We start from the raw sequence: 14,872 nt of genomic DNA on the forward strand, positions 1-14,872 counted from the left end.
AAAAACCACAAACCTAACTTAAAAAAAAAAAAACCAAAAAAACCATTCTACACAGCTATAGTAACCAAAATATTGGTACAATGACAGACACATAAGTCAATGGAAGAAATCAAGAATCCAGAAATCAACCCATCTATCTATGTTGTTGTGTGCCATTGAGTTGCTTGCAACATAGCAACCAAATGCATAGCAACACTGAACCTTGCCCTATCCTAAGCCAACCTTATTGTCTCTGACACACCTACTCCCATTTACCCCAGTTACTGTATCAATCCATTTCACTGAGGAGTTTCCTCTCCTGTGCTATCCCTGCACACTCCCAGGCATGATGCCCCTCCCCAAGGACTGTCTCTCCTTGCAACATGCTCAAAGTATGTCAGACAGAACTACAGAATACTTGACTCCAAGTAGCCTGTTTCACCCTCTCCAGATGAGCCTGTTTGTTCTCCTGGCAGTCCATAGTCAACTAACATTAGACAAAGAAAGAAACCTCACTGAATGGAGAAATGACAGTCTCTTCAACAAATGGTGCTAGTAAAACTGGACATTTACATACTGAAAAAGGATTTATATCTAATACTATACAGAAAAGTTAATTCAGCTACCTAGGGGTAAAATCCAAAACATAACAATCATAAGACACAAAATGGGAACAAATTTACAAGATGGCCTAGTGTTAAGAAGCTGCACTAAAATCCCAAAGGCACACAGTTCAAATCCAGCAGATGCTTCATGGGAGAAGGATGGGCAATCTCCTCTAATGTGATTTACAGCCTCTAAAAACTTGCTGAAGGGTCAGTTATGGGTCAGTTTATAATCCACAGCATATGACAAAAAGTCTATAGCATGAATAGCCTTGCAAGCATAACTAAAAATGCATAACAAAGAGAGGATAAAACTAACAAATGAGACCTTTTTAAAATCAAATCTTTTGTGCATCAAAAATTCTCTCCAATAGGGTGAAAAGAAAGCCCACAGACTGGAAAAAAAAACACATTTGGCAACAACATTTCTGACAAAAGCCTTATAACTAATGTTTACACAATACTACTGAGCCTCTACAAGAAAAAGACTGATAACCCAATTACAAAATGGGTAAAAGACATGCAAAGATTCTTCACAAAAGAGGACATTCAGATGACTAACAAACATGAGAAATGTTCAAAATCACTAGCAAATCAGAGACGCAAATTAGCTAATTCACTGCCAGTATTATGTCCCAAGGATATCAGAACTGAGACACTAACAAAAATATGTACATTTATGTTCACCACAGCATTATTCACAATAATAAGAAAACATAAAGTAGCCTTAATGCCCATCATCAAATGAAAGGATTGAGATACTGTGGTACATTCACATAAAGGAATACGATGCATCACTAAGGAACATCAATTACGTAAAATACTTTATAACATAGAAGAGTCCTGAGATCATTATGCTGAGTGAAATAACTCACGACATATAAGGTAAATTAAGAATCATAGGAACATTATTCTGAAAACAGAAGAAGGCAAATATAAATGTTCAAAAGAGAAGAAGAGAGAGCAGAAATAGGTGAAAGGGGAGAAAAATCATTAGGATAGCTGAGATTAGAGGGCAGCAAAAAGGGGCAAAGAAAAGATTCAATGGAGACTTGAAAAGACGGAATGATAATAGCCATAACAACTATGTTGTGGTTGTCGTTATGTGCCGTCAAGTCATTTTCGACTCATAGCGACCCTATGCACAACAGCCCTAAACCCTGCTCTATCCTGCGCCAACCGCACTGCCTCTGACACACCCATCCCGAGTACCCCAGTCACCGAATCAATCCATCTCATAGAGGGTCTTCCCTCCTGCGCTGTGCCTCCACCCTCCCAAGCATGATGTCCCTCTCCAAGGACCCGTCCCTCCTTGCAACGTGTCCAAAGTATGTCAGACGAAGCCCCAGAATCCTTGCCTCCAAGGAGTAGCTTGGTTTAATCCTCTCCAAGATGAATCTGTTTGTTTTCCTGGCAGTCCATGGTACATTCAGTACTCTTCTCCAGCACCACAGCTCAAAAGCATCCACTCTCCTTCTGTCCTCCCTAGTCATTGTCCAACTCTCTGATGCATAACAAGCGATTGCAAATACCATGGCCTGTATCAGGCGCACCTTAGTCTCCAGAGAGACACTGTTGCTCCTGAGTACTTTAGAGAGGTCCCTAACAGCAGACTTTCCCATCACGATACGCTTTTTGATTTTCTGACTGCTGGTGCCAAGAGTGTTGACTGTGGAGCCGAGGAAACTGAGGCTGTGAACAATCTCAATCTCTTCGCCATCCATGTACATGAATGAAACATAGTGTACATGAACAACTGTAGGAAACTAGTAAAAAAAAAAATAATAACTTATGGCCTATAAACTATGTCTCAGTAAAGTCGTTTGAGGGGAAAAGAAAAACAATTGTCAGGAGACACTGAGCTATAGTCAACACAAGGCTGCAATCCTTGGAAGAGAAGAAAAACAAGAAGTGACTCATCATTGTTTTTATGCATTTTGTAGGAGCTGGGTATCACACTGAAGGCCAAAAATGGAGTTGTAACCTTGTTAGGTAGATGAAGCAGAGATAAAAATTCTAAGCAAAGATAGCTTGGGATTGAGAATGCTAGAGAACTAGCCACAAAACAGAAATTCTAAAATCCTATTGAGAAATTATCATTTATTCCTGATCATCTCTAGGGCTTTTTGTGCAAAATGGCAAAGGGCCTAGGAAGTTTTGGTGACCTAATGTACAAAAAGTGTTGTCAACCAACAGGCAGTAAGTTTGAATACACTACTGGCTGTCAGGGAGAAAAACAGGTAATTTCCTCCCATGCAATTTATAGCCTCTGAAAATCCATTAGAGGGTCAGGTATGAGTCATTTCCACCACGATGGTGCATTAAAACAGAAAACAGCTCCTGGGAGACTCAAATTCCAAGGTCAGTGCTGGAAAGCATTTGAAGGTTTGCCCAGCCAAAGCTGACAGGCCATTGGTATTCTTTTTTTGTCTTTTTTATTCCTATTTTATATTGGTTTGCACACAAAATTCATATACACACTGTGTCTCATTTACACGTATTGTGTTTTATGCATTCCTTGGATAATCTCTTCAGACTCGAAAAGGACTGTTGTTGTTGTTGGGTACCAATGAGTTGGAAATGACCCACAGCTGACTCTCTAGGAGATTTTAAAGGCAGTAAATTGCCCAGGAGATTGTCCATCTTTCTCTTGCAGAGCAATTAGTGAATTCAAACTGTTAACCTTTAGATTGTGCAATTCCTTACCACTAATATACCAGAGCTTAAGGAATACACTCTTACAAAGGACAAAATCCAGGAAATTGTCAAAAAGTGTCTTAAATAAATACAACAAATGTAAAATCAAGCTCTGATCTTGTAACTGCCTGTCAGAACAAAACTGACCATCTTTAAAAGGAAGGTAAGTCTTTGTAAAATATCCTGCATAATGTTCAGTAAATTTAAAAATTACTTAAACATGAAAAGAAAAATTAACCCATAACCAAGATAAAATGGCTAAAAAGCATCTAGATGTGATCCAAAGGGCATTATCAAATAAGGATTTCAAAGTAACTATGATATTTTAAAGAAAATATGGATACGTGGACTTTAAAAAAAATGTTGTTGATTATGTACCAAGTTGCCTGTAACTGTTAATAACCTCAATTTCTTCTCCATCCATCAGGGTGCTGCCAGTCAGTCCAATGATGAGATGCAGATGTTCAAAGTTTCAACTGCAATAGAAGATTCTTGAGAAGAAGGAGGCAGAGGAGAGAAGCAGCTTGTTTCCTTAGAGGACTGTTTTCCTGGGACTGGGCAGATCAGAAATTGACTATCTAAAATGGAAGGATTAAGATTTAAGGAGTGAAGCAGGTGGCTTTACATACTTACATGAATATAGATGGTAAATGGAAGGTTGATTCTTCAGATAATGAGAGATCATGGCTAGAAAAGCTAGAGCATGATCTGTGGTCTCAGAAACCCTAAAAGTTGGCTTTTCATTGTGTTAGTTCACATGGGGAAGGGAGGGATGGCACCCAGCTACCTTAACTGCATACAAATGCTATTACAAATTATCAACAGATGTGGAACCAATTTAAGAGAGAGCTTTCCACACTGAGGTACCCTGGCAACAACAGATGATACTGCTGTGAAGAGACTGTGGCATGGTTACAACCAGAGGAACTCTAGGATAAAGGCCAGAGTTAAAGATTTTACTTGCTGGACAACTGAAGGGAAAGCTGACTTATAAAACTGTTCTGAGACAAAGTTTGCTGGATGATTGAAAAAAACCAGAGGCATTCGTACTGTTGAATTGAATGTGGACATTCACAAACTGAGGAATTGTGCCTTGCTGTTAATCTGCCTTAATGCAGGACTGCTGCATTAAACCTGGGCTTCCCTTTTGAGATATTCTTTGTCTCCCCTACTCTTCAACCTATTCTCTAATAAACTCAACACCTGTGAGTATGTCTATGAGTCTTACAATGAACTCTGACCCAATGATTGATTAAAAAAAGGTTCAGGAGGATGTAGGGTGGGAGGTCTAAACTTGTAGCTATTTTAGTTATTATGTGCCATTGAATCACTTCCAACTCACAGTGACCCTCTACAACAGCTCTGAACTCTGCTCTATCCAGAACCAGTCTCACTGTCTCCAATACACCTGTTCCCATTATCCTACTTACTCTGTCAATCCATTTCATCCAGGGTCTTCCTCTCTTGTGTTGTCCTTTGACCCTTCCAAGCAGGATGCCCTTCTCCAGGAACTGGTTCCTCCTCACCACATGCCTAAAATAGGTGAGGCGGAGCTTCAAAATCCTTGCCAAGGAGCAGCGTGGTTTCACCCTCTCCCATATAAACCTGTGTGTTCTCTTGCAGTCCATGGTATGCTCAATATTCTTCTCCAGAACCAAAATTCAAATGCATCAATTCTTCTGTCATCTTTAGTCATTATCCAGCTCTCTGATACATATATAGCAAGTAATTGCAAAGACCATGGCTTGGATCAGGTGTACCTCAGTCTCCAGACTGATATCATTGCTCTTCAACACTTCTGAGAGGTCCCTGGCCTTCCCCAGAGCAATTCATCTGTTGACTGTGGAGCCAAACAAGAAGAAATTGTTAACAACCTCAATCTTGTCTCCTTCTATAATAATGCTGCAAGAATTTTTGTCTTCTTATGTTGAGCTTCAATCCATATTGAAGACTACAGTCCTTGACCTACTGCAGAAAATGTTTGGCCCTCCTCAGTTTAGGCAAGCAAGATGTGTCTTCTGCGTAATGTACGCTGTTGATAAGTCTTCTGCCAAGCCTGATGCCACATTCCTCCTCATAAAGTTCAGTCTTCCAAATGATCTGTTCTGCATATAGTTTGAAAAGGTATGGAGACAGGATGCATCCAGATGCATTCTTTTCCTGATTTTAAACCATGCAGTGTTTCCTTGCTCTGTTCTGATGAATGCTTTCTGATCCAAGTATAGGTTTCTTATGAGTACAATCAGTATGGATATTATTGATGGTATGGATATTATTGATGAAGACAGTTCCTCTTTATGAAGCAGGTAGAATAGTCAGACTTAGCCACCTTGATATTGTATCTGCTCCTTTTACAATCAAAAGGACTCTTACAAAAGAAAGGGACTCTGATGCACATCTTTCCCCATTTTAAACCATGCAGTGTTCCCTTGTGCTGTTTGGACAACTGCTCCTGGTATATGTATATTGATTTCAAATGAGTACAATTAAGTGTTTTGAGTGTCATTCTTCTTAATATTATCCATAATTTGTTATGAACCACATAAACACCTTTGCATAGTCAATAAAAGTAAATGTCTTTCTGGTAATCTCTGATTTCATTCAAGAACCACCTGACATGCTACATGAAACCCCTCATGCTACAGTCTTTTCTGCATCCAGTTTGACCTTCTGGCTGTTCCCTGTCGATGTATTCTTTTTTTTTTTTTTAATTTTTTTTTAAACTTTATTATTTGTGTGTGTAGACTGTCAAATCGGATCTGACTGGTACAGGAGGAGATTGCATTGCCCCTCCTCCAGCAGATCATCTGGTGGATGTGAACAGCGTGCCTCTCTGATTGCAGTGCAGCTTCTTGCCACTAGGCCACCAGAGCTCACCTGTCGATGTATTCTTGCAGTATTTTTTTTTAATAATGCTCAGCAAGATTTTACTTATTATGTGATATTAATGTTATTTTTGTTGTTGTTTTGTCTTTTAATTTTCCACACTGTTGGAAAAGCATTTTGGGGAATGGGATCAAATACGGATCTCATCTAGTCACTTGGCCAGGTTACTGTCTTCCATATTTGCTGGCAGAGTGTGGTGAGCATGTCTGTGGCTACATTTGTTTTTTTAAACAATATCAAATGATATCCCATCAATTCATGGGTCCTTTTTTGTGTCAATGCTCAGTAAAGACTGAAGTTTTGCCTCTTTACAATTTGTGATCACATGCTACATCTTGAAATGGTTCAGTGCAGCCCAAATCTTTTTAGTACAGTCAGTGACTCTGTGTATCCCTTAAAAACCATATTGTTATGTGTTACCAAGTCAACTACAACTCACAGTGATCCTATAAACAACGGATTTGAAATCGTCCCTATCCTTTGCTATCCTCATAAGTTGTGATGTACTTGAGTCCACTTATAGTCACTGTGTCAGTCTATCTTGTTGAGGGTCTTCCACTCTTTTGATGATCATTACTCCTAGCATAATGTCTTCTTCTAAAGATTTGTCCCTCTTATCACATACCCAAAAAGCTTCACCATCCTTGCCTCTAATGAGCACTCTGGTTTCAATTTCTCAAAGACATATTTGTTTGTTCTTTTAACAGTCCACAGGGTATACAGTGTTCTTATTTAACACTACAGCTCAAATGGATCAAGTGGCATATAAAATGGCAATGATAAATAGGAAAGAGACTAAATTGACAAATGACAAAACCTCTTACATTTTAGTGCAAAAATTAAACTTCCTTTCATCAGCATTGTAAATGAAGTGTCACAAATGTCCAAGAAATGCTCACCATAATGATAATGCTACTTAAGAAGGACAACATCTACAAAGAATGCTTCCCATCCTTCCACAAGTCTCTAAAATAGTCATACTATTCCTTTTATGAAAGGAAATGAGAGGTGAATTCAAGTATTTCAAGGTCTCCTTTTAAGTTGCTCAAACGTCTGTGAACTCAAAGATACTAATCACTTCTCTTCAACAGATGCTGTTATTTGTGATGCACCCTTTCTTAGTACAAATCCTGTTATGTTTTCTGCATTTGAAAAGTCAAACTCATTCCTGTGTAGTTGATTCTAACTTATAGCTGATTCTCTACTGAGTTCCAAGGCTGCAAATTTTAACTGGAGCACATTGTCCATCTTTCTCCCTTGAGGACACTAGTGGATTTGACCTTCTGAAGACATGCAGCCATTTGGTTAGCTGAGCAGACCTCCTCGTACTGGCACAGGATCAAATCCTTGGGATACAGTTTTATAGTCCAGAGAAAAATCAAATCCTCAATAGTAAGTTCCATGCTTGATGCACTATATCTTATGCACAAAGCTGAAAGATATACTGAATTAAATAAGCCAATCAAAAGGACAAACCCCGTACAACTTTTTATTTCAAAAGATTAGATATGTATCCAGAAATCAACATTTACTAGTGATTATCAGGGCTTAAAAGGAGACTGCAGGAGGGAGAAAATCAATTAAGTAACAGATATTTATGTCCAGGAAAAGCAATATGGTTAAAGAGGTAGGTATAATACTTATATGCATATAGGAAGTGTGTGTGTGTGTGTGTGTGTGTGTGTGTGTGTGTGTGTGTGTGTAGAGGCATGTATTTATCTATATAGGAAAATATGTGTGCGCATACAGATATCTTGGTAGGCATATATATCTATACACATACATATATGTGTCTACTGGACATATATCCATATATTTTAAAAAGCATACAAAAACGTACTTAGAAATATTTTCAAAACACTTTTAGGGACTGATTTACTGAGTTTGAGGTGTGGTCTTGTGGATAACTCTGTCAACTGGCATAACAGTTCATAAAATTTATGTTCCACATTCTACTTTGGTAAGTCACATCTCAAAAAGCTTGCAAGCAATCTGTGTCTAGGTTTCACTTGTCAACTACTTACTTCATTACCTGAAAGCTCATATTTACAATGGCAGTAAAAATACCTAAGTGTGAACCTATTAATTTTGCATTACTAAGAGATTAAGTCCACCATAATCAATGCCACAATGCAGGAGTAATACTGCTGTGATAGTGTAACAATCCTCCATTTCCCCCTAAATGCTAGTTTTCTAATGACCCGGTCTTTGTAACCAAACTATATGGATAAGCAAGAAGTGCTTATATTGGTTGGGCTCATGAGGAATAAAAGAGAAAGAAATGAATGACTCCCACAGGACTAAAAGCTACACAAACCAAGGCCTCATCTGAGCAGGGACACGCACAGGTAACATGACTGTTTTGACCAGAGGTAGTCCCAGGTAGAAGAAGGGGAGATTGTAGGAATAAAACCTCAAATTCTTTTTTCAAAGGCCACACTTTCTGCTTTCTAAACTGGTAGAAACTACAAAAATCTCTGAGACTATCACTCTGAGATACACCTTTTACAGTTGGAAACTACTTTCAGAGGTCAACTTTTAGCTATATGATAGATTGGCTCATGTATTTTAAAAAAAAAAAAACCAAACCTCCCCAGCCCCCCACCAAACCAACCACTATCATCCATGAGTACTGCATTAATTTTGGATTTTTGTTGTTGCTTTAGGTTGGTTTACTTACAAAATTCATATACATTGCGTTTCACACTATTCTTCATTTACACTGTGTTTTATATAATCATTCCCATGCATTGTTTCATAAAAGTAATCATCAATGGGTTATCTTCATTATTACCCTGTCTTTTCAGATCCCCGACAGATCTTATTTCTTTTATTCTTTTACAGCCTCCCTCCATTCAACATATTCTGCAACCATGTGATTTTTTGCCCCTACTTACTTGTGGGATTGTAAAATGGTACAACCATTCTGGAAGGCAGTTTGGCACTTCCTCAAAAAGGTGAACATAGAAATTCCATATGACCCAGCTATTCCACTACTTGGAATATACCCTGAGAATATGAGAACTGAAGCACAAACTGAGATTTGCACACCAATGTTCATAGTAGCATTATTCACCATTGCCAAGAACATGGAAACAGCCCAAATGTCCAACCACAAATGAAAGGATTGAGAAATTATGGTACATTCTCACAATGGAATGCTATGCAGCACGTAGGAGCAATAACTTTGTAAATTATTACCTAACTTGGGAGGAACTGGAGAGCATTATGCTGAGTGCAGTCCCATAAAGATAAATATTGTATAAAACCGTTATTGCACAATGAGTATAAGGATCCAGGAGGAGTGGGAGAGGCTGGAAGCAGAGGGATGTGGATGTGCAGGGGGACAGGGGAGATTAGCCACTGGGTTGTACAATTTGATGAGTGGAGGGGTGAGGGAAATGGAAAGAATTTGTTCAAATTTGTATTCAAATTTTGTAAATAAACTAGTGGGGGGGGGGAACCCCAAAACAAAACCTTCCATGTGAGACCAAACTGGCTGGCTTAAATTCACAGATTTGAATCTGTTTTTTAAAAAAATAGCTCTCAGTTATGTCAAAAGCCAAGAAAATATGTATTATGATAATAAAAATGCTGTGTCGTTAGAAGTGAGAAGAGGCGGGAAGTAGAGGTCTACAGCAAAGATAGATTAATGGAAATGGCACAATCATATAGAAATAATTTGAATGTCGCATTGTCAAAAAAGTAATCAATGCCACTAAACAATATGTATAAAAATTGTTAAATCATTACTTTATGTGCTGTGTAAACATGCACTAGAAACACAGTTAGATATATCATGGATCATACATCCTCCCAAAACATGTGTCTATTTGGCTAGGCAATTCTCTGTATTGTATAATCACCCTTCATTGTGTGAAGTATTCTAATACGTAACATCTTCCTGGGGTTAGATTATGTTAATGAGGCAGGATTAGGGTGGGATGCATCATTTACTTAAGTCACCACACTACTCAAGTTCTTCCCTTGATCCTAAGGACCTACTGATGTATTCTAACCACCAGAGACGTGTAGCCTTTCAGGGAGACTACACTATCAGAACTCCTGTTATAGCCACACCAAAACCAGAAACAAAAATGTAATAAAGTTCATGATAAAGACTATGACTCCATCCTTTCTTACACTTAAAAAACTAATATTAAAAGACTTGAAAATACGGAATTCAGAGAGTCTCAAAGCTTCTTAGTCTAAGAAAAGATAGCCTCTTTTTTTATGACTTTGCTTGGGCAAACATAAGTCAACTTCTATAATGCATTTTGGATGTGTTCCAGGTTCTAAACTTGACTTTTAGGATTGAAATAAATTATTAAATATGAAACTATTGTAAAAAATCTCCTTACATTTTGGGAAGCAATATAAGCTACCTTCAAAAATGTTCCAACATGGTTACTGATATAACCACTATGGAAGGTAGTCTAGTGTCTCCTCAAAAAGTTGGAAATAGACCTACCATTTGACCCAGTTATCCAAATATCTCACTAATCAGTAGGGCGCCCTGGTGGCCTAGCGGTTAGAAGCTACACTACAATCCCAAAGGCATGCAGGTTGAATCCACCAGCTGCTTCATGGGAGAAGGATGGGCAATCTCTTACCATGCAATTCACTCACTACCTTTGAAAACCTAAGAGGGTCAGCTATGAGTCAGTTCCGACTTAATAGCACAGAACAACAACATCCCACTATTAGGAATATATACTAAAGAAACCTGAGCTGTAACACAAACTGATGTATGCACACCCATGTTTACTGTAGAACTATTCACTATAGTGAAAAGGTGGAAGCAGCCCCAAGTGTCCATCAACAAATGAATGGTTAGGAAAACTGTGGTATATTTACACAATAGAGTTATCACACAACATTGAAAAACAATGACCTTGTAAAATACTACACAACACAGATGAGTCTGAAAGACATTATGCTGAATAAAACATCTCAGTCACAAAAGGATAAATACTGCATACGAACACTCTAATAAAAGCAGGATTGAGGAGGAGTAGGGAACAGGAAAAAAGTGGATATGGACTGGAATAAGTGAAGGAAAAGACTACCTGGAAGAAATAGATGATTAGCCATTATATGTATGACAATTAACAATCTGGAACAAGATGTACATCACAAAGAGTACTGAGGGGAAAGAGTAGGGTGAAGAAGGACCATGTGTATCAATAAATGAATGAAAACCCAATCTTTCTATAAACTTTCACTAAAATTACAATTAGAAAATGGTAACGAAAAAAGAATGTCCCAACAAGTCTAGAAGTCACACAGTAAAATTACACGTGCATCTAATTGTATTCTAAATATTGTATGTTGTTGTTGCTATGTGCCGTCAAGTTGCCTTTAACTCATAGTGACCCCATGCACAACAGCCCTAAACCCTGTTCTATTTTGTGTCAATCTCACTGTCTCTGACACACTTACCCCCATTACCCCAGTCACTGAATCAATCCACCCCATAGAGGGTCTTTTTCTCCTGCACTCTTCCGCCACCCTCCCAAACATGATGTCCTTCTCCAGTGACTGGTCACTCCTTGCCACATGTTCAAAGTATGTCAGATGAAGCTTCAGAATCTTTACCTCCAAGGAGCAGCCTGGTTTAACCCTCTCCAAGATGAACCTGTTCGTTCAACACCACAGCTCAAAGTCATCAATTCTCTTTCTATCCTCCCTAGTCATTGTCCAACTCTCTAATGCATAGCAAGTGATTGCAAAGAGCATGGCCTGTATCAGGCACGCCTTAGTCTCCAGAGTGACACCACTGCTCTTCAGTACTCTGGAAAGGTCTCTAACAGCAGACTTTCCCATCGCAATACACCTTGCTTTCATAGTTAAAAAGTCACTTCTAAATATCTCTTGAAATACAATATTGTGAGTGACAGGATAATATCCATATGCATACAAGGATATGCACCAACAACCAGAACTAAAGAAGAGGAAACAGAAAATTTCTACCAACTTTTACAGTCAGAGATCGATCGAACAAGAAATGTAGATGTATTAATAATAATGGGTGACTGGAATGCAAAAGTTGGGAACAGAGAAGGATCAGTAGTTGGAAAACATGGACTAGGTGACAGAAATAAAGCTGGAGATAGAATGATTTAATTCTGAAGAATGACTTATTCATTGCAAATATGTTTTATAAGAAATATAAATGCAGGTTATACACATGGATTTCACCTGATGGTATGCATAGGAATCAGATTGATTACATCTGAGGAAAGAACTACTGGAGAAGCTCAATTATCAGCTGTGAAAACTAGGCTAGGTGCTGACTGTGGAACAGACCATCAACTACTCAAATGTAAGTTCAAGCTGAAGCTGAGGAAAATGAAATCAAATCCATGGGAACCAAAATATGACCTTGAGTCTATCCCACCTGAATTTCAGAACCATCTAAGGAACAGCTTTGAGGTCTTGAACACCAATGAGCAAAGACCAGATGAGTTGTGGGAGGATATCAGGAGTATCTTCCAGGAAGAGTGAAAAAGGTCATTACAAAGACAGAGAAGGAAGAAAAGACCAAAATGGATGTCAGAAGAGACTCTAAATATTGCACTAGAGCTCCAAGAAGTCAAAGCAGAAGGAAGAATTCAAGATATTAAAGAGGTGAACAAAAGATATTAAAGAGAAAATATTGTATATTCTTTTTTTTAAAAAAAATTTTCCACAGAAATCTATAAAGAGATATTTTATTTTACTTAAAGGCTATAAGTATTTCTAATTCCTCTTATTATCTATAATGGTCCTTGGAGAAGAACATCATGATAGGAAGAGTGGATGGACAGCACATGAGATCCCTCTCCTGACCCAGGATGTAATGGATTGATACAGTAACTGGGGCAATGAAGACTCGTGTGTCCGAAGTAGTGAGACTGGCTCAGGACAGGGAAGGTTTCAGAGCTGCTGTACACAGGGTTGCTATACACAGCAAGCGACTCAATGGCATATAAAAACAGTAACATACTATGACAGGTTTGAAAGCAGGAGTGGCATCCACTTCCTAAATAACATGCCTCTGGAAACCCTGTGAAATTTGGTAAATGTTGATAGTTGCAGAGGGGCTTTAAGCCTTTTGTTCATAGGGTCACTATGAGTCATGCTTGACTAGCAGGCAATCATGAACAACACCACAACAACATAATTATTGTCTATAATTGTCTTCCCTTATTCTAGTTAATCAGCATTTTTTTTATTAAACAAGAGCAAAAATTGTAAAACCCCAAATTGTTAAAATAACACTTTAAAAAAAAAAAAAAAAAAAGATACCCAGTTTTTCCCAGGTTAGCTCAATCAGGTAAACACTGTATATTCTTAATAAAACTCACTTGCAGTGACGAAAATAAACAATTTAAGATATTGTTTGATAAAATATGCTTTTATATATCCCTTTTCTCTCTCTCTGGGTGATCAAATTCATTTTCACCATCATGCATTTGTCAACCAACAAATAATAGTATAACTTTTGAACACCTTAAGTATCAGCAATTATATATATTACAATTATAAACACAAATATGTCATACATAACTTTCTACATGCTGAGTAAGTAGATTAAGAATAACAGGTTAATACATAACAGATATAGATAGATATTTCTTTGAGACAATTAGAGATATAATACATGGACTAATATATACATATGTATACATATATTATATAAAAATGCATATCTTATATATGTACATTAATATGTATGTATATATGCATATATTATATATGTACATTAACATTTATATGGATTAATATGCTTTCCACCTCTACTACATATAGTGCTCATATATACACATAATTTATATATATTGTCTAGCTCTCTTCACTGAATGGGTCTAATAACAATGGCACCATATTTGCAGATATAGAAGGAACAATTTTAGATATACACTACATCAATTAATGCATACATATGTATACAAACAATATACTGCTTAACTCCGTCCACTGAGAGGGTCTAAAAATAATGGCACCACAACAGCAAAGAACCCACTCAGCACAAGGTTCCTTGTGGCTGATTTGATGGCTGGCGCAGGAAATTACAAGATGAAACAGAAGTTTCATCCTTGTAGCACCCAAAACTTAAAAAGTGCTAAAATTTCCATTTTAACTAAATTGCTTGTCATGACAGAATTTTGTTACAATGAAACTTTACTATTACTAGATAGATACTCCATTTATGAATAATGACTACTGATGCTTCCCTTCTTTTATCACAAAAATGAACCTCTCTGCATTTCCTAACGTAAAGTACAAACAAGTAAAGAAGGGAGCACATTTAAAAGAAAAGTTAGTTAGAAATTAGTCACAAAATTAAATCATACCGTGCAACATTCAAACTTTTTACCAGTTCATCTAGTACTCGGTTATTTCTCAGCTCTGGTTCTGTGACTGTCTAGAAAAAGAAAAAAATTTTATCAGAAAAGGTGAGGAACAGTATTTAATTTGTCAGTCTTTATTTCTAAAATTGTGTGACCCATCTTCTTGAAACTACTTATCCCACTAGTCTTCCAGGAGTGCCAAAAATGTTTATCTACAAATAATAAAGGATTTTTAAATGATTACTCAATATTCATTGTCTGAATGCCTAATAAAAAGATCCCAAAGTGAAAAAAAAAAATCTCAAAAGCATCTGGTAAAGTAATATACACTTCTCTGTGTATATTTACAGAGCTCTACTGGCCTAGTGC

The 14,872-nt window shown here is 37.5% G+C and overlaps 1 protein-coding gene across 1 annotated transcript in view; it reads right to left on the reverse strand.

Moving 5' to 3' along the window:
* The window catches only part of RAD18 (RAD18 homolog (S. cerevisiae)), a 135,446-nt gene that overhangs the window by 84,434 nt on the left and 36,140 nt on the right, over positions 1-14,872 (reverse strand). The window contains exon 5 of the mRNA XM_006888949.1: positions 14,507-14,577. Within this exon, the coding sequence (XP_006889011.1) occupies positions 14,507-14,577 (71 nt within the window). The remainder of the gene's footprint in view (positions 1-14,506; positions 14,578-14,872) is intronic.

This window comes from Elephantulus edwardii, unplaced genomic scaffold (assembly GCF_000299155.1).
Source record: "Elephantulus edwardii isolate Elephantulus edwardi_28Jun2011 unplaced genomic scaffold, EleEdw1.0 scaffold00073, whole genome shotgun sequence".
NCBI lineage: Eukaryota > Metazoa > Chordata > Mammalia > Macroscelidea > Macroscelididae > Elephantulus > Elephantulus edwardii.